Source organism: Schistocerca nitens, chromosome 9 (genome assembly GCF_023898315.1).
Source record: "Schistocerca nitens isolate TAMUIC-IGC-003100 chromosome 9, iqSchNite1.1, whole genome shotgun sequence".
In the NCBI taxonomy this organism is placed as follows: Eukaryota; Metazoa; Arthropoda; class Insecta; order Orthoptera; family Acrididae; genus Schistocerca; species Schistocerca nitens.
The window spans coordinates 467,773,368-467,795,180 of record NC_064622.1 but is presented as its reverse complement, the minus strand read 5'-3'; the positions used below and the strand labels follow the sequence as shown (position 1 = coordinate 467,795,180).

Below are 21,813 nucleotides of genomic sequence, written 5' to 3'. Positions count from 1 at the left end.
CATCATCAGTCTGCATAATCATCATTTGTGGGCAACATACACGGTACGAGGTCAGAGGAACTTCATTTACCAGCACCATCTATCAAGGCACTGATACACTTCTACACGCATTTTCATAGGACCTTTCACCCTCCGTTTCCAGTCAGGAATCTGTCCCCCACAGTTTGTCAGTTTTATTAATGTTCACCCTGTGTGTGTTTACAAATTCTGTGGTAATCTTGCTACACTTTTGTTATGTCAAGTACCACCATGAGTTACTACCATAGATGTTCATTCGGTACTGCATGTCACAAAGAGTTCTTTCACCATCTGTTACAACATCACATTGCTTCTATGTGCAGATAGATGTCAATGGACACTGTGTACAGAGAAAATGACAGTTGTGGGTTTGTTTTAATTTCTATGTATGTTGCGATGTAAGGTACACATTAGTCAAAACTGGTATACATATGAAGGCAAAGAAAGTAGTGGCAATGACTTTAAGAAAAGTTTCGGTGCTGAAGCTAGACACATTTGGCGTTTTTAAATTTACATGTAAATATTTAAAAGTAACTAAATATGATCACACATTAAATATTTATTTTTAAATGAATGCTCACAATTGTTTCACAACTCTTAGTAAATTGTTGTCTGATTGCCTTCATAATCAATAGAATAAATAACATATTACAAGTATATTTTACAAAAGATTTTTCAAATGGCACATCTTAGTTGTAGTTTATATATCAGTACACAGACTTTAAAAGCATAAAAAATTACTTGTAACTTGTACCATGTTCTTAGGTAAAAATTCATAACTATAAAAATAATGTAACAAGACATTAACCACAATAACTAAAATCTAACATCTACTGCAGGCAAGACTATGCCCAACATCACTTTCTAACACGTAGAGCTTGAAAAACAGGTAAACAGTCAATTAAAGGCACTGCTCATCATAATTCACTAGCATATAAAAGCACACTGACAATAACATCAACAGTTAGTGAAATATTTACAGAAGCATTATATTAAGTAGAATGATTATGTGCAGAAGATGATAAAGTTTTAAAAAAGTCTGTACCTTACGCGAGTTACAAGTGAAACAACTGTTGACACTGGACAGCTGACTAATAGCAGAGCAATCCTAGACAATACCTATAGATAACTTTAAGGGAACATAAATATTTATCTTCATGTGTAAAACATCTGTAATGAAATCACAAGATTCCTGTACTTCTTATCAAGCCACAGATACATTTATTGATCTTTTTTGTTGCCACACATTGCCTCCACTGAAACTGAAATACAGTAAGCTTCTTACTGTCATAGCTACAAATCGGTAAAAAAGGCCAATGAGGAGTGTGCTGTAGATCTAATCTTTTCCTTTCTTTCCACAAGTAACAATGTTAAGTTGAAAACAGGACTGAATTGGTACCAAAAAGCAAAAACGGATATTAGATTTCATAAATATGTTGGTTTGACTAATGCCAGATGGAAATGAGAAGGGAGAGTCATTATTTGTGTGGATATGTGATACATCCAGTAGTGTTTCCCAAAATTCATGTTAGTTAGATATTCAATAACAATCATCAAACTGGAAAAATGATGAAACAAAACTGACAGTACTTAAAGCATTGTACAAATCTCCTTTATTACAAACAGAAAGTGAAAATATTTACCACACTAATGAAAGCCTAATATAGCTGAAGAATTTGATCATAATTGTTCCTTTTCTTTCCATTACATTATTTTGTCAAGTAATCTGAGGTCGCTATCACAAGTAATACAAAAGTAATCATAAGTTCTTTATTAAATTTCACATGGAAATTTCTCTCTATATAGTTGCCTTACAGTCTGTTTTTCCCCATTAATGGGTTCTTAGTGCAGGAGGAGCATTACCTGTCTGACATTTACAGAAGAGTACAGAGTATGTATATAGAGATGACACCACCAAGAAGAGTAATGTTCACATATGGACAAAGAATTTGCTGAAAGAATAAACTAGCAGGAAAGATGGGTAGCACTATGGGAGGCCACCAGCTGTGGATGAGTCCAATCTGTTAACTTTTTTACAAAGCTGAAATCTGTTCTCAGTGCATAGAGAAGATGGTGCATAATTTGTACTGACTTGAGGGAGAGTCTTCAGGAACAACACTGACAAGATGAAAATAAATCTGATGAAGTGCACATGACTGTGCATGCCAGTGTTTTACAAATCTGACTTCGTAATTCTGTTCAACAGAGCTAGAAGTACTTTGGTTTTCATGGAGATATGTCCAATAGCCATTCTGTCCAGAGGAATAGTCACTTCAGCTACATGTGCACTTTGAAGGAACTGTATCAGTTTATAAAGAAGTTATGATAACTTGTGTTAACTGGGACAACAGAAGAACTGCATTTCTTTTCCTTTCCTAACTTCAGAAAACATTTTTCCCACATTAACATTTCCTGCTGTGTCACCAACTTTGTAATAGCCATTACGTAATGAGCACGGACACTTAGAAAATATTCAAGGAAACTTTTTGATTGTATGCCTCATAATCAACAATTACTCCTACTTGAAGGATATACCCATTCTCCACGGAGACATAGCCATATTTTATGTCATCCCATCTGCTTATGGAAAGATCAGATACTGAGTGACAGTTGTCAATAAGCATACTATTAAACTTTTCTGTGTGGTATGGCAACACATTCAATTCACCTAGAATATTTTCTTGGTTTAAAAAAAGATTAACAAATTTTCGAAGAAGGTGTCTTGGAGAGATACTCAGTACACATGCAGTTATCATCATAAGACATTTTGTATCTTACATAATAGGAAAGAGTATTGTTTGGGCAACAATTTTTACTTTTGGTTTCCATCTCATGCCTCTCTTTGTGTGAACGGTTCCTCTTGTCCTAAAATAAAGGAAAATAAATGGTCAAGGCACTAAGGTTACATAGATTTATACTTTTTCCAACTTTTTACAGAACATTTGCTCTTGACAACCAATTAAATTGTCTCCATGATATGAGGTCTTATTTAGATGCTGTACATGAGGGAAGGCATTGCAGAAAAGTCACAAAGTGAAAAAGGAATTTTTAAACCTACAAAAAATTTTGTTTTTGGCTGCAAAAATAATTGTAGTCATTATATTTGCCTTTGTTTTTCCTGCAAACAATGGGAAGTCCAGGACAGACTTCCTTCATTCTATGGCAAAGACAACTAACTACAAGTAGGGACAAAAGGGTTACAGAAATTGTGTTGATAAATGTAAAAAAAAGATAAAAGTTTTGCTGTTACCTTTATCTTTTTCTTAATTCTGATACAAGCTGCAGTTCACTTGAAATTGTTGTTACTTCAATGCTGTGCTTTAAGATGATGAGTACAAAACTTGTTGAAACATTGTGACAGCACGATGCCATGACTTGGTGATATCCCAAGGAGATTTCATCAATGAAGTTCACCGAGAAAGTGTCCACTGCCAAATCATTAATACTGTTATTTTTATGATGGATTTGGTAACCCTTACCATGCCATGTATTGTGGCAACTAACAGGCATTTAAAGATTTCCTGCGTGCTTAAGTCTTATCATTCAGTAAAAATGTTCTACCTAACAAAGTCAATACTGTCTTCAGTGAAGGACTGCTGATGAATTCAGAAATTGACAACATGAAATAGATGCTTAAACAATCATGTAAGTCTAATAATTAAACTTTCTTCCATAACAACAGTATACAATGATTTAAAAAGTTGTAGAGTGTAGCTACATGACTTACTGCATCAATGTGGATTCTAAAGTTGACAATGGCAGTACACTTTTTTTTAGATGTTTGATAATAATGAATACTGTGCTCACACTCAGTTATAGATTTTGGCACAACATTTTTCAAACAGTACTTGGTTTACGTTCATGTGGCAACAAGAATGTAAAATAAGTGTTATTCAATAATTAAATTATGGAATATTACATTAACAAAATAAATAAATAAATAACTTTCGGAAAAACATTTAAAAAAGTAGGATGAACTGATAATCCATTATGACATTTATAAATAATGCACAGGTGGAATGAGAAATTTGAGTAGCACTAGTGACATCAGTTTCCCATTAAGCTAACTTTGAAAAGACAAATCTATGAATGCCGCATAGCACTTTGTACAAGAAGATCCATATGTTCTCTTTCCTTTTTCTTCTGAATATGTTTTAGTAATATATCTCATATAGTACCTGTAGTGATGATTGAGATTTTTGAAGTGGCCTTTCAAAATAAATATCACTATAAAGGCCCAAATAAGTATCAAATAAATTACAAACACAGCTATCATAAATCTTTCTATTGAGAATTAAATAACAGCCAGGATACATAACAAAGCAACTGATTTAGAAGCATTCATATTTAATAATTATTTCCTCGCAGAGAAATATAATAGAAAAGATAATCTCTCCATTTGTTCTCTACCGAGTTTGTCTTACTGTTCACTGAAATACTGAGAAAAGAAATCTTTCCAGGTTTTCAATTACCTTTTTTCCTGTATGATATCACAGAAATGTCACTGATGCAGGAACTCAATATTTTACGATAATTATTACTACATCCCAAAGGTTAAGCTTGGCTATTATTTTTTCACTTATAACTAATGTTCCTTTCTTAGTTTTCCACCGTCATCAGTAATTAGCTCATTGTTATTACAATGTCATAACAATATTACACAGAGTTCGTTGTAGTGAAGTTGTCAGGAATATTGTTAACTAAATATTATCCCAAATATCACTTTCAAAACTTAACCATGTCTAGGTTCAGTATACTATATACTAAACTGCTTGAATTACATTTCGGTTTGTTATTTTACACTTAGATTATAATTTTTTTTGTACATCGTAAAGCTTAAGACTTACAGCATGACTGGCACAGCATTAGTAAATTGTTCACCAGCGGCATGTAAAGCATGAATGATATAATGTTATATAACTTACCTCAGCTCCCTCATCTTATTTAAAAAAAAATGTAGTTCATGCAGAAACATATGCACAAACTGATATAATGTATTAAAAATTGCAGAACACTATCTATGCAATCACATTTTTAACATCAGTGTTAAGAGATAGTGTGCAAAAAAATGCACACTTTTGAGGCAGAAATTTGTTTTCTTGTTGACTGTTGTTTATTGGGATTTGGGTTGTGGTCTAAGGCATATGTTTGTATATAATATGTTGTCTCCTCATGTGGGAGACAAATCATTTACTGCTTCTTTGAATGTTTTCATGGCGCATACAGCTGAAACAATCACCTATTCATGATCATGCAACAGTACTCTAATTTATGAATTTATGTTGCCATTATTCACTTTGTTCAGTTTATTAGCATCATTTTAGCTCATCATATATAATTATCTAGGATTTTACATAGACAGTAAGATATGAAACAATTTTACCACTAAATTTTAGTTAATAAAGTATTCTTATGTAGAACATGAAGCCATACACATAACAACAGGCAATATATAAATTAGCACAGAAAAAAAAGTTTTATTATATTTTATTATGAGACACAGTTAGTGGCCAGTACTTAGCTTGAGGAGCCAAAAATATTTTTGCTCCCAAGGTACATGACGATACAGTTTCTTTTGGAAGTATTATTCCCTTCCTAGGGGAAGAGAGAGGATTAGGTAAGGAGAAAGTTTTAAAGAAAGGACAGCTCACTCAGACCTGATTTGGGAGGGATTCCTTGCTTTGAATTCTGATGATTCACATGTTCTTCAATACTATAAAAACTTTTGTTGATTAAATGTGTGGAATAATGATGTCTTTATTTCCTTACACAGTGCACTAAGCAGAATTTTTGGCTATCACAGTGCACTTTTTGATACTTGCCTTTTGTGTGTATTTCTCTATGAAAATCATGTCTATATCTTGTTTCGTAGTTATCAAATTGACTGTATGACTGAGAATTCATTGTGTAGCTTCAGAAACATGCACCTTAACACAACTACATTATTTGTAGGGTTGTGATTTAAAATTTCTTAAAAATATACTTATATGATTGTAAAGTACAAATCAATGTTAAGACAGACTGGTATTCCACCAAGACTATGATTTATCTTAACATGCCATGCATGGCAGCAATGTAGTCACAGAAAATTGTTTTAATACTACAGAAATTTTTAAGTGTATTTAGAATATGGCTCTACTGATTCAATGTTTTCTTTAACAATTCTGTATGTTTCTACCAATGTGCTTCCATCAACACTCCTAAAAATGTAATATGGAGTGTTTGCTCTATTTCATGTGGGCCAACTGCTATTGTTAGATTAGTTTCTAATATGTCCTTCATAAGGCTGAAATACATTTAAATGGCTTTCTTTTTTGTCATTCACAATGAATTTTTGTCTAAACAAGTACTATTGTTAGATTACTTTCTAATTTGTTCTTCATATGGCTGAAGTTCATTTAAATTGCTTTCTCTTTGGCATTCACAATGAATTTTTGTGTAAACAATTTGCTTGCTTGCTCTCTTGCTACAATGACTGTATCATGTAAATCAGCTTTATTCATCTTTATAACAAACAGGCCACTGTCATCCACTGGCAGTACATGATTTGGCACATCAGTTATTAATTATTAATGACACTGATGGTCACAGTACAGAACCCTCTGCTGGACAAGCAAGATAAATTGGTGGCCTTTGTGTAAATAATAAAAAACATAATAATAATAACAGAAAATAATTTAACAGCTTGTCCACCAAGTGTGCAAAATGGCAACATTTGTTAACAACAAGATAATCAAAAATGAAATGTTAGGCTCCAAAATATGCTTTAGACCATGACCTAAATCCTGAAAAGAAAAATTTGCCAAGCAAGTGTACAACCAGCAAATAGATGTCATTTGGCATGTTACACCACTTCAACATCTTCTGTATGAAAGCAGAGGCAAGTGTTTCAGTTATGGCACCAACACTTACACTTCAAACAAAATTGAGCTTAATGAAAATGTGAGTACTGCAATGCTATAGGCAGGAATGCAACAGCTAGGTGTCAGGTTTATTCTCTTATTATAAACATGTGGCCAGATGATCAGTCTTATACCTCAAAGGCCTGTCACCCATCTTTAATACAAATCTAGTGCACTAATTTTGTAAAATCATTAATTATACCTGCTGGTCGTCATCCTAAAAAAACATATTGTTGAAACCTTTTGCATTTGTAAAACTGATGGTAAAATGGATTTACTCATATAAAAAAATCACAGAAAGAAGCAACAGATCCCCAAAATACTGGAAACCATTTTCAGTTTAAGACTTCAGCAGCTGGTCATATTTAAGATATGTCTTAAGGGTATCCACTAGAGTGATAAATTATTATCTGAGAAAAGATCGCATTTGCTTGTTCTGGTGGGACATGCTCATTTCTGCCTGCTCAGCTTTCATGATCATTGCATCCAAACGATCTGTCTGTGAAGTTATTTTATCAGCTATATTCAGTGCTCTCTGTGATGTTACCGATTTCTCTTCTTTTTCTGAAACAAGAAATTATTTACACAGAATTATTTAAACATTACAAACATCCATGTTCACTACAGGAAATAATTAATTAGCATTGAGGTCTACAATTGTGTGATTTGGTTTAATTTTATCTCTATAATGAAGAAAATGCAATGCAATAACAACATTGATGTATCTTTGTCATAATGACCTCGAATACTCATGATTTTACACGCTATTCTAGATTATTCACCAAATTTTTTCTTTGAGTGATCAACTAGCATTCTAGCCTGCCTTGGACACATGACACATTTAAAAAAGTGTGGTAGCACTGTCATGTAGTGAGAAAGAAATTTTTACAATTTTTTTCATGCAGATATTGATGCCATACATTTTAAATGATAACTAATAATCTAATGTAAATGGTAAAATAATGTACAGATGTACTTTATGACATCATAAAATCCATGGATCAAGGCAGTCACATAGACACAGCATTTCTTGACTTCTGAAAACCATTTGACTTGGTACCATGCCTATACTTATTATGAAAATATGGTTGTACGGAATATCAAATAAAATTTGTGACTGGATTGAAGCTTTACTTTTATGGAGGCTACAGCATATTATCTAGGATGGGGAGTCATTGACAAATGAAGAAGTAAAATCAGATGCACTTCACGAAAGCTGTTGGGACACTTACGGTTCATTTGTATGTTAAAGGCTTGGCAGACAATATAATAGCATCAGACTTTCCACAAATGATGCTGTTATACGTAATGAGGTTCTGACTGAAAAAAAAAAAAAGCACAAATTTTCAGTCTGATCTTGATAAGATTTCAAAGTAGTATCAAGATCAACAATGTTCAGAAACTGCATACATCACAAAATGAAAAAAAAGGAAAGAAACATAGCATCCTATGACTGCTATGTCAGTGAGATACAACTGGATGTTACAATTTGTAGGGATATGAAATGGAAAAATCAAATTGTCTCAATAATCCCTAAAGCAGGTGGCCGACTTCAGTTTATTGATAGAATGAGCCGACTTCAGTTTATTGATAGAATGATAGGGAAACGCAACTGGTCTCCAAAGGACTAACAGTGGATATGGGATGTACACTAAGGACAACAGGAATGGTCACAGGTTTGTTTGACCCATGGAAGAGTGTCACAGCTGCTGAAAACTGTGAAGTGGCAGATGCAACCTATTCCATAAAAGACTACTCAGATAATTTCAAGAATCATTTACAAGAGATGAATATAGGAATGCACCATAAACCTCTATGTGTCAGTCTTGTGATGATTGCAAGGACAGGATTAGACTAACTACAATGCACACATAAGAGTTTACACTATCATTTTTCCCACACTCCATAATTGAATGAAAAGGGAAGGAGCCCCAGAAACTGGTACAACACAAGAGTAGCCTCCACATGCACTTCACAGTGGTTGTGGAGTATGAATGTACATTAGATATAGAGCTGGTAAGAGTACCTAATGCATATACATGTCTCTTCTTCAGATTTGCACCTAACGGCACTAATTATGGTGTTTTGATGTCTTCTGGACCATATTAATTTTGGTTCAACATATACAAGAAGAGCAACTTGGAAGCTTGTACATTTGGTGAAGCTCATACATATCATTACTTTTAAAATAATAGCAATAATTTCATGAATTTTTTATGCTCCCATGCACATTAAGACCATAATAATGACAAATTTACTGAAAAGAAAGTGGTCTAGTCCCTTATTTCAGAAAAGCCAATGTCCCCTATTTGTATGTTCAACAGCAAAGTATGTCACCCTGTAAGTGATACTTTATGACAGTACAAAAATATTTCATTGGAAAAGTATAAAATATTAAAAAAAAACTCTTTTACAAAAAAATGAGTTGTAAATATTTTGCAGTTCCTTTCACAGTAAACTGAAACTACAACAAAATGAAACTACAACAGGACTGCTAAACTGTGGAAAACATTAATTGGCTGTCTTCAGGCTACAGGCATTAAACTGCTTGAAAACAGGGACCACCCTGTAAAAGCATGTAATAAAAAAACGATAATATTTAGAATGAAAAAAAAAATGATTTCATGTATAGAGTTTCATGTAATGCACAGCCATTAATATTTGTTTCTTACATTGTAGACCATCAGTATTTGTTTAGAACTACCTCATATTTGAGGACAGTATCACACTTCGAGCACTACAACAAGATCTGGAGAAGCACTCTGTCGAACATGTATATACAGGCTATCAGAAGTTAGCCAGTAAAGGAGGGGTCGTCACACATGTACGTGATTGATGCCTCAGCCCTTTTGTAGTTGTACCAAACGTGCCATCATCTATTTCTGAATTTTTATCTTGGAAGTTATTTGTATGACTAATTTCCAGGGCATGCAGTGATTTGCAGTATTTTCACTAGGATGTTTAGAGTAAATATTTCTGAAAGTCATAGCTGCTGAATTGCTATAGATACAGTTGCAATGATCAGTGTAGAAAGAAAAATCGACATCTTGAAAACCACAAAGGGCCACAATCATAAAAGATTTGGACTTTTCCATCAGAACATCAGAAACTTATTTGAGAAGAGAGACAAAGTACTCATATTTTTACAGGAAACTGCAAAACAAAATGGCATTTATACATAGGTTGTAAACTTAATTAATCAATGACATTGGTGTTAATAAATGAGAACTGACTATATTGTGTTATAATGGCATCACAATTGCAAAAGTGATTTTCTTCTGGATTGTTCTTACAGGGAGTACTCAGAGTTAGTAATCTCTAGCTTTTGTTTCATCACCACAGTAAAGTTAACAACTAGAACAGAAGGAAACTGCACAACATTCATTTATTTCTAAGTACATCTATCTTTCATTTGTGCTGAAACTTAAAGCTCTGAATTTCTTGTTCTGTTATCAGTATTAGATGAGGTATTACATTTCATGCATACTACTCCATCAGCTTTCTTCCTTTGCTGATGCAAGTTGCAACCTCAGGCTCTGAATTGTAGTGTGTAATACAGCTGTGTGTGAAAAACTGTGTGCCACAATCCTTCAGAAAATTGAAAGCATGAATTCAAAGAGTTCATCCACACAAGGAATACTCTCTCCTTCAGCATGACAATGCCAAACCACAAATAAGTGCTGCAACAATCTGACACTTTGGGTTCACTATCACTGATCATTCTCCATACAGTCCCCGACATGGCCCCCATTTTCATCCGTTTTCAAAACTTATAAAACACACTAGATGACTTCAAAAAATGGCTCTGAGCACTATGGGACTCAACTGCTGAGGTCATTAGTCCCCTAGAACTTAGAACTAGTTAAACCTAACTAACCTAAGGACATCACAAACATCCATGCCCGAGGCAGGATTCGAACCTGCGACCGTAGCGGTCTCGCGGTTCCAGACTGCAGCGCCTTTAACCGCACGGCCACTTCGGCCGGCTAGATGACTTCACTTTGATATTGATGAAGTGGTGCAAGCAAAGGTGAGATTGTGGCTCTGTCAACTAAGTCAAATATTCTACAGTGACAATATCAACAAAGTAGTCTCTCATTGAGAGAAATGTGTTCGTCACCAGAGTGGCTATGTTGAGAAATATATAAAAAATGGAAAATCCAGGATGGAATAAAAACAATATTACGTAAAATATGAGAAATAAATATATTCATATGAAGAATAAAGATGTATAATGTTAATAAAGTTTGTTTTATTTAAAAGGCTTTAAGAGTTTTGACATAAATTTTTTGGAGGCATTGCTTTTCAGCAGTCCTTGTGGATGTGAATCTTATAACAAATGGCTTATCTGGCTAAGATTGTCTGATGGCTGCAGCAAAGAACCACCATCAGCAGGATTAGATTAAATTAGATTAGTTTTTCATTCCATAGATCTGTGCTGAGGAGATCCTCGTGGATGTGGGACATGTAATTTTTTTTTTTTTAACCTGAAATAACAATACTAATAGTATGAGTATATACAATACAACTTTTTTAAGGTGAAATAACAGTACTAATAGTATGAGTATATACAATACATTATTTGTTTATATTAAAAAATTTGTCAATGGAGTAGAAGGAGTTGGGCACTAGTAAGTCTTTCAGGCTCCTTTTAAACTGATCTTTATTTGTAACTAAATTTTTTATGTTTGCTGGCAAATTATTGAAGATTAGTGTTCCTGAGTAGTGGACCCCTTTTTGAACTAAAATAAGTGCTTTTAAGTCCTTGTGCAGATCATTTTTGTTCCTGGTATTGTATGTATGAACTGGGCTGTTTGTTGGAAAAAGAGATATATTATTTAGGACAAATTTCATTTAGGAGTAAATACACTGAGAGGCAGTAGTTAGTATACCCAGTTCTTTGAAGGGGTTTCTAGAGGACGTCAGTGAATTTATTCCACAAATAATACGTGTTACACGCTTTTGGACTCTGAAAACTTTTGTTTGACTTGATGAGTTACCTCAAAATATTATACCATATGACATTATGGAATGAAAGTAGGCAAAGTATTAAAGCTTTTTAATTTTTATGTCACCTATGTCTGCTAACACTCGAACTGCAAATACAGATTTGTTAAGGTGTTTCTGCAGTTCTGTGGTGTGCTCCTCCCAACTGAATTTTTTATCAAGTTGTAATCCCAGGAATTTAAGACTCAACCTCTTCTATCTGCTCTTCTTCATACTTTATGCATATGCTGGCTGGAAACCTCTTACAGGTTCTAAATTGCATACAGCGAGTCTTTTCGAAGTTTAATGTCAGTGAGTTGGCTTTAAACCTTTTATTAATATCCATGAAAATATCATTAGCAGATCTTTCTAGAACTACTCTCAACGTACTATTTATTGCAATACTTGTGTCAACTGCAAACAAAATGAACTCTGCTTCTGGCAGTGTAAGTGATGAGAGATCATTAATGTACACAAGAAAAAGCAATGGCCCTAAGATGGATCCTTGTGGGACACCACATGAAATTTCTTCCAATTCTGATGATGACTTAATTCACTAGTCCCTTGCACTGACACCCTTTGTTTCCTGTTAGTGATGTACAACTTCAACCATTTTGCAGCACTGCCCGTGACACCATAGAATTCTAATTTATTTAACAGGATGTTGTGGTTCACACAATCAAATGCCTTTGACAAATCACAGAAAATACCTGCTGCTTGTCATTTGTTATTTAATGAATTAAGTACATTTTCACTGTAGGTGTAAACAGCCTTCTCGATATCGGAACCCTTCAGAAATCCAAACTGTGTTCTTGATAATATGTTATTTGTGGTCAGATGGTTGAGAAGCTGCCTGTACATTACTTTTTCTAAAATTTTTGAGAATACTGGTAAAAGTGAAATCGGTCTGTAGTTTGATGGTATCTCTTTATCTCATTTCTTGAATAGAGGCTTAACATCTGCATATTTTAGCCAGTCAGAAAATGTCCCAGTTATAATTGACTGGTTACACAAGTAACTTAGAATTGTACTAAACTCACAAGAACATGCCTTAATTAACTTTGTTGATATTTCAATGTAACCACTAGGTTGCTTTGTTTTTAAAGATTTTATTATGGAAGTTATTTCTTTTGGTGAAGTGAGTGACATGTTCATGTACCTGAAGCTATTTGTAAAGGCTAGTTTCAGATATTCAAGGGCATTATTTACTGATCCTGACAATCCCATTCTATCAGTAACAGATATAAAGTACTTGTTAAATAGATTTGCCACACTATGCCCATCAGTTACTAATGTGTCATCTACCATTAATGCTATTTGCTCCTGTTCCTTTCTGGTTCCACCCTTTCACTATATCCCATATTGTTTTTTTCCCTGACATTGCTATCTTCTTCTTGTAGTGCATTTGGTTAGATGTCTGAATCACTTTTTTTTAAATATTTTACAGTATTCCTTGTATTTAGCTAAATCATCAGCATTGGAGCTATTCTTGGCCGACAGATACATTTTCCTTTTTGTCTTACAGAAAATCTTTATTCCTTGTGTAATCCATGGTTTTATTATAGACTTCTGTTTAATTTGAGTAACTTTTAGAGGAAAACAGTTTTCAAACATGGTACTGACATTGTTCATGAATGTGTTATATTTTTCATTCATGTCATGAGCACTATAAACATCTTTCCAGTTCATATCTCTGAGCAGTTTTCTAAAACACTCAATTTTTGGTTGATTGACTACTCTCCTGTACTCAGATTTAGCAGTCTTGATAATCTGCTTAGAATTTACATCTAAAACAAGGAGCTGCATGTCATGATCTGATAGTCCATTTATTACAGGTTTTATGATATGATTTTGTTCCTTTGATTTGTCTATAAAAATGTTATCAATGGCTGTCCTTGAGAATTTAGTGATCCTAGTTGGAAAGTTTACATTGTGAATTAGATTGAGAGACAACATTACTAACTGCAGTAAATGTTTACTGGAAGATGGCATTAGAAAATCTGTATTAAAATCACCAGCAATCAAAATTTCTTTGTTTCTTCCTGTTAAATAACCCAAAAGAGCTTCTAGATAATTTATGAATGGATTATAATTTCCTCCAGGTGCTTGGAAAATACTTACTATTGTGGTGACTATCGACTCTACGAGTGAGATATCTCCGCCATAGCAGGCTCTCTGACCCATGTGGACTCATTGTGCGCCGCCATATTGCTTCCCATTCTGTTGTGTGCTGCCGACTGTATAAGACGTTGTAAATATTCTCGCATAATAAAGTTGTATTAGCGCATGTTAGTGTGTTATTTAATGATTGCCACCGCTCCACACATCAGGAATAACCACACTATTATATGGGATCTGTTATGGAACTCTACTGTTGCACATGCTTCTAGATGCTGCTCTTAACATAATTTATTAATGTCAATGTTCTTGAATTTATGGCAATATTTAATAAATGTGGCAACTCCTCCTCCATCCATATCTACTCTGCAGAAGTAGGAAGCTAGCTTAAATCCTGAAATGTCTAACATATCTATACCAGTGGTCACTTGATGTTCAGAGAGGCAGATTATGTCAATTTGGTTAGATGAGTTTATTTCATCAATACAAATGAGTAGTTCATCAACTTTATTTCTGAGTCTTGGAGTGTTCCGGTGTAATAAAGATAACTGATACTGCATCCTAATGGGATTATAACTGCTTTGGCGAAGATGAACTGGCAGTTTCTGATTACTTCACTAAGAAGAGAAAAAAACACTTTCACGGAAGAACTGTAAACGCTGACTCACATACACTATTTGAGGAGAACTCGCTGGATGGGCAATGGGGATAAATGTGCCGAGAACTCCAAGTAGATGATAAATGTAATTCTTTCCTAAAAATGTTCTTACAGCAATATTCCTTTTAATGGATTAGGAAAAATTACAGTTGATGTTGAGAAAGGGGGTAGCTTACATTTGGACTCAAAGTATCTTGTGCAAAGAAGAGAGAGTTTTGTTTGCTGCAGAGGACTGCCTCTATTGAGGAATTTTTAATGAACTCCAAACATACCTGCAAAATTCTTCAATGTGTCATCAAAAAGACTGAAATATTGTAATATGCATAAAAAATTTGCAATTCCAAGGACAAGGCAATAATAATTTGAAGCATTATTAGGTTTGAAATGAATGAAGTCAAAAGACAAATAATATTCCACCATCTAATGACAGAATGGTAGAAGAATAATGTTAAATTCACACTGTTGCCTATCAATTCTTCCTAAAAATGATGCATCAGAAGCAGTTACAATAGGTTTCCTCAGAAAGGCGTTAGATACTCCACCATCACTCATCTGTTAAAATGATCACAAAAGTTATTAGCTCACGTTTTCAAAACTAACATCCAGTTTATTGGGCTGAGGGATCCATGTGTACCTGTGGTGTTCTGTGCATCTTTCAAGTGCTGTACAAGTTCAGCTGTCTAACATACGAAATGCCATACATGCAAGGGATCTAGTAAACCCTGGCCTTGTGGAGCATCAAGTCATCTTTGACAGAACCCTGTCTTCTGGGTAGGTTAAAAAGTTGCTTTACCTTTGTGTCTGCTAAGTTCTGATCTATTTGTGATGATACCCAGTTATCAGAAGACAACTCGTACAGAACTACGATTCACCAAGCACATAGCACTGCTGATGAGAGCAATATGTAGGATGAGCTTCTTCTCGTAGAAGGAGTTTTTGAAGCAAATCAGTATTCTCCACAATACATACATGATATGCTATAAATAAAACCTAAAGTGGACATAAGAAAAAAGGAAAAAAAATTAAGTCTGTGGCTTTCCCAACATACTATCAAAAATAGGTTAGATCCTCACCACACACAAAATTAAAGTGACTTTTTGCCATCCACTGAAGGCAACAAACAGCACTATTGGACTCCATTGAAGATGACTTGAAACCCCAAAAGGCTGGGGTTTTACAAAATCCTCTGAAAACACTGGTATAAAAAAGTTGAAATTCTAGTGTCAATTTCATATTTTTGGGACTCAATGGTACCCGTGGTCTAGGAGTAGCGTCTTTGATTCATAATCAAAACGTCTTCAGTCCCGGGTTCAATCCCCGCCACTGCCTAAATTTTGATAAATAATCAGCATTGGCGGCCAAAGACTTCCGGCATAAGAAGTCAGCCTCATTCTGCCAACGGCCTTGTCAAAGAGGGCGGAGGAGTGGATAGAGGTTCGGGCACTCTCTTGTCCTAGGGGTGGGAAATTGCCCCTAAAGGCAGATGAATCAGCAATGATCAACGACATGAGGATGCAGAAGGCAATGGAAACCACTGCATTAAAGACACGTAACGTGTATCCACAGGACATGTGGCCTGTAATTGAAGAAGTGTCGTGATGGTCTCTCCATTGGCAAAAGATTCCGGAATAGTCCCCCATTCGGATCTTCGGGAGGGGACTGCCAAGGGGGAGGTTACCATGAGAAAAAGATTGAATAATAAACGAAAGGATAACGTTCTGCGAGTTGGGGTGTGGAATGTCAGAAGCTTGAAAAACTAGAAAATCTAAAAAGGGAAATGCAAAGGCTCAACCTAGATATAGTAAGGGTCAGTGAAGTGAAGTGGAAGGAAGACAAGGATTTCTGGTCAGATGAGTATTGGGTAATATCAACAGCAGCAGAAAATGGTATAACAGGTGTAGGATTCGTTATGAATAGGAAGGTAGGGCAGAGGGTGTGTTACTGTGAACAGTTCAGTGACCGGGTTGTTCTAATCAGAATCGACAGCAGACCAACACCGACAACGATAGTTCAGGTATACATGCCAACGTCGCAATCTGAAGATGAACAGATAGAGAAAGTGTATGAGGATATTGAAAGGGTAATGCAGTATGTAAAGGGGGACAAAAATCTAATAGTCATGGGCGACTGGAGTGCAGTTGTAGGGGAAGGAGTAGAAGAAAAGGTTATAGGAGAATATGGCCTCGGGGCAAGGAATGAAAGAGGAGAAAGACTAATTGAGTTCTGTAACAAGTTTCAGCTAGTAATAGCGAATACCCTGTTCAAGAATCACAAGAGGAGGAGGTATACTTGGAAGAGGCCGGGAGATACGGGAAGATTTCAATTAGATTACATCATGGTCAGACAGAGATTCCGAAATCAGATATTGGATTGTAAGGCGTACCCAGGAGCAGATATAGACTCAGATCACAATATAGCAGTGATGAAGAGTAGGCTGAAGTTCAAGACATTAGTCAGGAAGAATCAATATGCAAAGAAGTGGGATACGGAAGTACTAAGGAATGATGAGATACGTTTGAAGTTCTCTAACGCTATAGATACAGCAATAAGGAATAGCGCAGTATGCAGTACAGTTGAAGAGGAATGGACATCTCTAAAAAGGGCCATCACAGAAGTTGGGAAGGAAAACATAGGTACAAAGAAGGTAGCTGCGAAGAAACCATGGGTAACAGAAGAAATACTTCAGTTGATTGATGAAAGGAGGAAGTACAAATATGTTCCGGGAAAATCAGGAATACAGAAATACAAGTCGCTGAGGAATGAAATAAATAGGAAGTGTAGGGAAGCTAAGACAAAATGGCTGCAGGAAAAATGTGAAGACATCGAAAAAGATATGATTGTCGGAAGAACAGACTCAGCATACAGGAAAGTCAAAACAACCTTTGGTGACATTAAAAGCAACGGTGGTAACATTAAGAGTGCAACGGGAATTCCACTGTTAAATGCAGAGGAGAGAGCAGATAGGTGGAAAGAATACATTGAAAGCCTCTATGAGGGTGAAGATTTGTCTGATGTGATAGAAGAAGAAACAGGAGTTGATTTAGAAGAGATAGGGGATCCGGTATTAGAATCGGAATTTAAAAGAGCTTTGGAGGACTTACGGTCAAATAAGGCAGAAGGGATAGATAACATTCCATCAGAATTTCTAAAATCATTGGGGGAAGTGGCAACAAAACGACTATTCACGTTGGTGTGTAGAATATATGAGTCTGGCGACATACCATCTGACTTTCGGAAAAGCATCATCCACACAATTCCGAAGATGGCAAGAGCTGGCAAGTGCGAGAATTATCGCACAATCAGCTTAACAGCTCATGCATCGAAACTGCTTACAAGAATAATATAGAGAAGAATGAAAAAGAAAATTGAGAATGCGCTAGGTGACGATCAGTTTGGCTTTAGGAAAAGTAAAGGGACAAGAGAGGCAATTCTGATGTTACGGCTAATAATGGAAGCAAGGCTAAAGAAAAATCAAGACCCTTTATAGGATTTGTCGACCTGGAAAAAGCGTTCGACAATGTAAAATGGTGCAAGCTATTCGAGATTCTGAAAAAAGTAGGGGTAACCTATAGGGAGATACGGGTCATATACAATATGTACAACAACCAAGAGGGAATAATAAGAGTGGACGATCAAGAACGAAGTGCTCGTATTAAGAAGGGTGTAAGACAAGGCTGTAGCCTTTCACCCCTACTCTTCAAGAATCCCCTCTTCAAGAGGAAGCAATGATGGAAATAAAAGAAAGGTTCAGGAGTGGAATTAAAATACAAGGTGAAAGGATATCAATGATACGATTCGCTGATGACATTGCTATCCTGAGTGAAAGTGAAGGAGAATTAAATGATCTGCTGAACGGAATGAACAGTCTAATGAGTACACAGTATGGTTAGAGAGTAAATCGAAGAAAGACGAAGGTAATGAGAAGTAGTAGATATGAGAACAGCGAGAAACTTAACATCAGGATTGATGGTCACGAAGTCAATGAAGTTAAGGAATTCTGCTACCTAGGCAGTAAAATAACCAATGACGGACGGAGCAAGGAGGACATCGAAAGCAGACTCGCCATGGAAAAAAAGGCATTTCTGGCTAAGAGAAGTCTACTAATATCAAATACCGGCCTTAATTTGAGGAAGAAATTTCTGAGGATGTACGTCTGGAGTACAGCATTGTATGGTAGTGAAACATGGACTGTGGGAAAACCGGAACAGAAGAGAATCGAAGCATTTGAGATGTGGTTCTATAGACAAATGTTGAAAATTAATTGGACTGATAAGGTAAGGAATGAGGAGGTTCTACGCAGAATGGGAGAGGAAAGGAATATGTGGAAAACAGTGATAAGGAGAAGGGACAGGATGATAGGACATCTGCTAAGACATGAGGGAATGACTTCCATGGTACTAGAGGGAGCTGTAGAGGGCAAAAACTGTAGAGGAAGACAGATATTGGAATACGTCAAGCAAATAATTGAGGATGTAGGTTGCAAGTGCTACTCTGAGATGAAGAGGTTAGCACAGGAAAAAAAAAAAAAAAAAAAAAAAAAGGTGACGGAGTCACTTGACATTCATTTGGCAAAGAATTTAATATATAGAGGTAAGGATTTCAGCCTGGACAAACCTTGGAATCTGGCACTCTCTTTAATACACACATAAAGATATCACTACAATGCAGTTCATATTGATACATTGATATCCCAACATGGATAGATCCCATTGTCACAGATTCCGTTTATGCATACTTCTTTGCCAATGACCAACATCTGTGGCACTTGTGTATCTGCTACCACATGCACAATGGCACAGTTTGCACTTTTAAAAGGATGGCACATGTATTACAGCAGCATCAGTCTGTCTGCTCACTCTAAAGATGGACAGAAGGTATTTGGCTGAATATTAGGAGAGGAAGTGGGGTTTACACAGCTGCACACCTGAAATTTAATAGATCATTAAATATACACTCCTGGAAATGGAAAAAAGAACATATTGACACCGGTGTGTCAGACCCACCATACTTGCTCCGGACACTGCGAGAGGGCTGTACAAGCAATGATCACACGCACGGCACAGCGGACACACCAGGAACCACGGTGTTGGCCGTCGAATGGCGCTAGCTGCGCAGCATTTGTGCACCGCCGCCGTCAGTGTCAGCCAGTTTGCCGTGGCATACGGAGCTCCATCGCAGTCTTTAACACTGGTAGCATGCCGCGACAGCGTGGACGTGAACCGTATGTGCAGTTGACGGACTTTGAGCGAGGGCGTATAGTGGGCATGCGGGAGGCCGGGTGGGCGTACCGCCGAATTGCTCAACACGTGGGGCGTGAGGTCTCCACAGTACATCGATGTTGTCGCCAGTGGTCGGCGGAAGGTGCATGTGCCCGTCGACCTGGGACCGGACCGCAGCGACGCACGGATGCACGCCAAGACCGTAGGATCCTACGCAGTGCCGTAGGGGACCGCACCGCCACTTCCCAGCAAATTAGGGACACTGTTGCTCCTGGGGTATCGGCGAGGACTATTCACAACCATCTCCATGAAGCTGGGCTACGGTCCCGCACACCGTTAGGCCGTCTTCCGCTCACGCCCCAACATCGTGCAGCCCGCCTCCACTGGTGTCGCGACAGGCGTGAATGGAGGGACGAATGGAGACGTGTCGTCTTCAGCGATGAGAGTCGCTTCTGCCTTGGTGCCAATGATGGTCGTATGCATGTTTGGCGCCGTGCAGGTGAGCGCCACAATCAGGACTGCATACGACCGAGGCACACAGGGCCAACACCCGGCATCATGGTGTGGGGAGCGATCTCCTACACTGGCCGTACACCACTGGTGATCGTCGAGGGGACACTGAATAGTGCACGGTACATCCAAACCGTCATCGAACCCATCGTTCTACCATTCCTAGACCGGCAAGGGAACTTGCTGTTCCAACAGGACAATGCACGTCCGCATGTATCCCGTGCCACCCAACGTGCTCTACAAGGTGTAAGTCAACTACCCTGGCCAGCAAGATCTCTGGATCTGTCCCCCATTGAGCATGTTTGGGACTGGATGAAGCGTCGTCTCACGCGGTCTGCACGTCCAGCACGAACGCTGGTCCAACTGAGGCGCCAGGTGGAAATGGCATGGCAAGCCGTTCCACAGGACTACATCCAGCATCTCTACGATCGTCTCCATGGGAGAATAGCAGCCTGCATTGCTGCGAAAGGTGGATATACACTGTACTAGTGCCGACATTGTGCATGCTCTGTTGCCTGTGTCTATGTGCCTGTGGTTCTGTCAGTGTGATCATGTGATGTATCTGACCCCAGGAATGTATCAATAAAGTTTCCCCTTCCTGGCACAATGAATTCACGGTGTTCATATTTCAATTTCCAGGAGTGTAGTATTTGCTAGGTTTGATGCTGAGACTACTTCTGTTCTTTATGTACATAAATGTTTTACTCAGGGCACTGGAGGACTTTTAGAAACTGTGATGTTTGCTGCTGACACAGTACATCAATAAATGGCTCAAACACATTCATACTAGACACAACCAGGAGAATAGTAGAACTGGCTTCTTCAAGCACATAAGGATGCTTACACTTAAATGTCAATATGTATTCTGTAATGATATTTGTGATTTGTGATTTAGGATATACTTTGCAATTCACAACTTGGATACTAGAAGTCAAAATAATTTACATAAAGTTTATGCATCCCCATTTAGGATTCAGGATGGAGTTTTACACTCTGGTGCTGGCAGATATTGGACAGGAATTTGAAATTCCTAAGATATCCAAAAACAAAGGAAAATAATATTTCTTTAGCCACTCCTAAAAGTGACAAGAACATTTGGACTCAGGAATGTAAAGACCATACACCTCTACTATTTAATTAATAAATACACTAGATTCTTGCTAATTCAGCCCTCAGTAGTCTGGCCTCTCAGTAATCAGGTGCACATCCAAAAACACGTGCACAATGAATTATCGTGTACAACAATGCTTAGTTAAAGTAGCTTTCTTTACAGTTCGGAATCATGTTTTCTAAAAAGAAACATGTTACACTAGACCTCAAGCAGAAACTTGAAGTTTTAGAAAAGTTAAATTGAGGTTCTTCGCAGAAAGCCCATTGCTGCTGAGTTCAATGTTGGACGAGC

General features: G+C 36.9%; 1 protein-coding gene across 2 annotated transcripts in view; it reads right to left on the bottom strand.

Moving 5' to 3' along the window:
• Positions 1-5,436: 5,436 nt before the first annotated feature.
• The window catches only part of LOC126203382 (uncharacterized), a 117,654-nt gene continuing 101,277 nt past the window's right edge, over positions 5,437-21,813 (bottom strand). Inside the window, exons 4-5 of one of the 2 annotated variants that reach the window (XM_049937679.1) lie at positions 8,153-8,240; positions 7,418-7,484 (exon numbers count right to left, since the gene is read on the bottom strand). In XM_049937679.1, the coding sequence (XP_049793636.1) occupies positions 8,167-8,240 (74 nt within the window). In that variant the 3' untranslated portion in view covers positions 7,418-7,484; positions 8,153-8,166. Of the gene's footprint in view, positions 7,485-8,152; positions 8,241-21,813 lie in introns of both variants that reach the window. The other variant, XM_049937678.1, reaches the window with a different exon arrangement.